The 887-nt window shown below is 38.8% G+C and overlaps 1 protein-coding gene across 3 annotated transcripts in view; it reads right to left on the reverse strand.

The window, feature by feature from the left end:
- The window catches only part of LOC110535102 (dedicator of cytokinesis protein 8), an 83,156-nt gene extending 82,269 nt beyond the window's left edge, over window positions 1-887 (reverse strand). For 2 of the 3 annotated variants that reach the window (XM_036936204.1, XM_036936203.1), the window contains exon 1: window positions 676-886. In XM_036936204.1, the coding sequence (XP_036792099.1) occupies window positions 676-728 (53 nt within the window). In that variant the 5' untranslated portion in view covers window positions 729-886. Of the gene's footprint in view, window positions 1-675 lie in introns of all 3 variants that reach the window. The other variant, XM_036936206.1, reaches the window with a different exon arrangement.

Consider the following 887-nt stretch of genomic DNA (forward strand, 5'->3'; position numbering starts at 1 on the left):
ATTTGTTTTATGAATATTAGTCCACTACTTTAAAGATGTTAGAACTAAATGTGTGATAGGTAATTGATTGAAATAAATCAATGTTTAATATCCTTACTCATAAGAAATAACTATGGAGTTATTAAAGCAAATGTCATAATTTAACTCAAGGACTGCGACCCACCCATGATAGAGTACCCTACAGTCACAACATGGGCAATTCCTCTGTAACAGAAATATGCTGAGTCTCTGATTTAAATGTAGGCAGAACAAAAACCATTGATTTCAAAGTTTAACAAACCATACAGCACAATGACAACTTTGAACAATTTACATAATAAATAATTAAAAACTTGTAGCCTAGGCCTAAGGTAAACTGTGCAGATGCAAACTTTATCTGCACAGTTCTTACTGTAAATGTATTTTTTTATGTATTGAAATTGTTAAAATGATTCCTTGTGCATAGAGTTCTATGGTTTGTTAAACTTTGAAATCAATAGTTTTGGTTTGGTATACATTTGAAAGAGAAAAATCTAGGTCTCAGCGTAATTCCGTTATATGGAATTGCCCGCATGTAGCTGCCTGTATAGGAATCCACTCGCCTTCAACAGCTCAAATCAGTAGCCTATGAGAACTCTGAGTTCACCAACCTGACCATGAAAAGTCGTAAAGGTGTGTGAGAGAGACGAACATTACCTGTTGATTTTCAGAGCGAACGCACGTCGCTCCGCGCTCGCCAAAGACGACATGAGCAGTTTACTCCAGTTCTGCGGCGGTAGCTACAGTTTCCCTGCGGAGTGGTAACTTCTCCTACCGCGCTGCTAGCACAAATGTCATCACAAGCCTCATCTTCGCTGTGGCAGCGTTCTGGGTGGAAACTTCCGCATTTGAAACCTTCCCCATCCCAA

The sequence above is a fragment of the Oncorhynchus mykiss genome, chromosome 11 (assembly GCF_013265735.2).
Source record: "Oncorhynchus mykiss isolate Arlee chromosome 11, USDA_OmykA_1.1, whole genome shotgun sequence".
Classification (NCBI taxonomy): domain Eukaryota; kingdom Metazoa; phylum Chordata; class Actinopteri; order Salmoniformes; family Salmonidae; genus Oncorhynchus; species Oncorhynchus mykiss.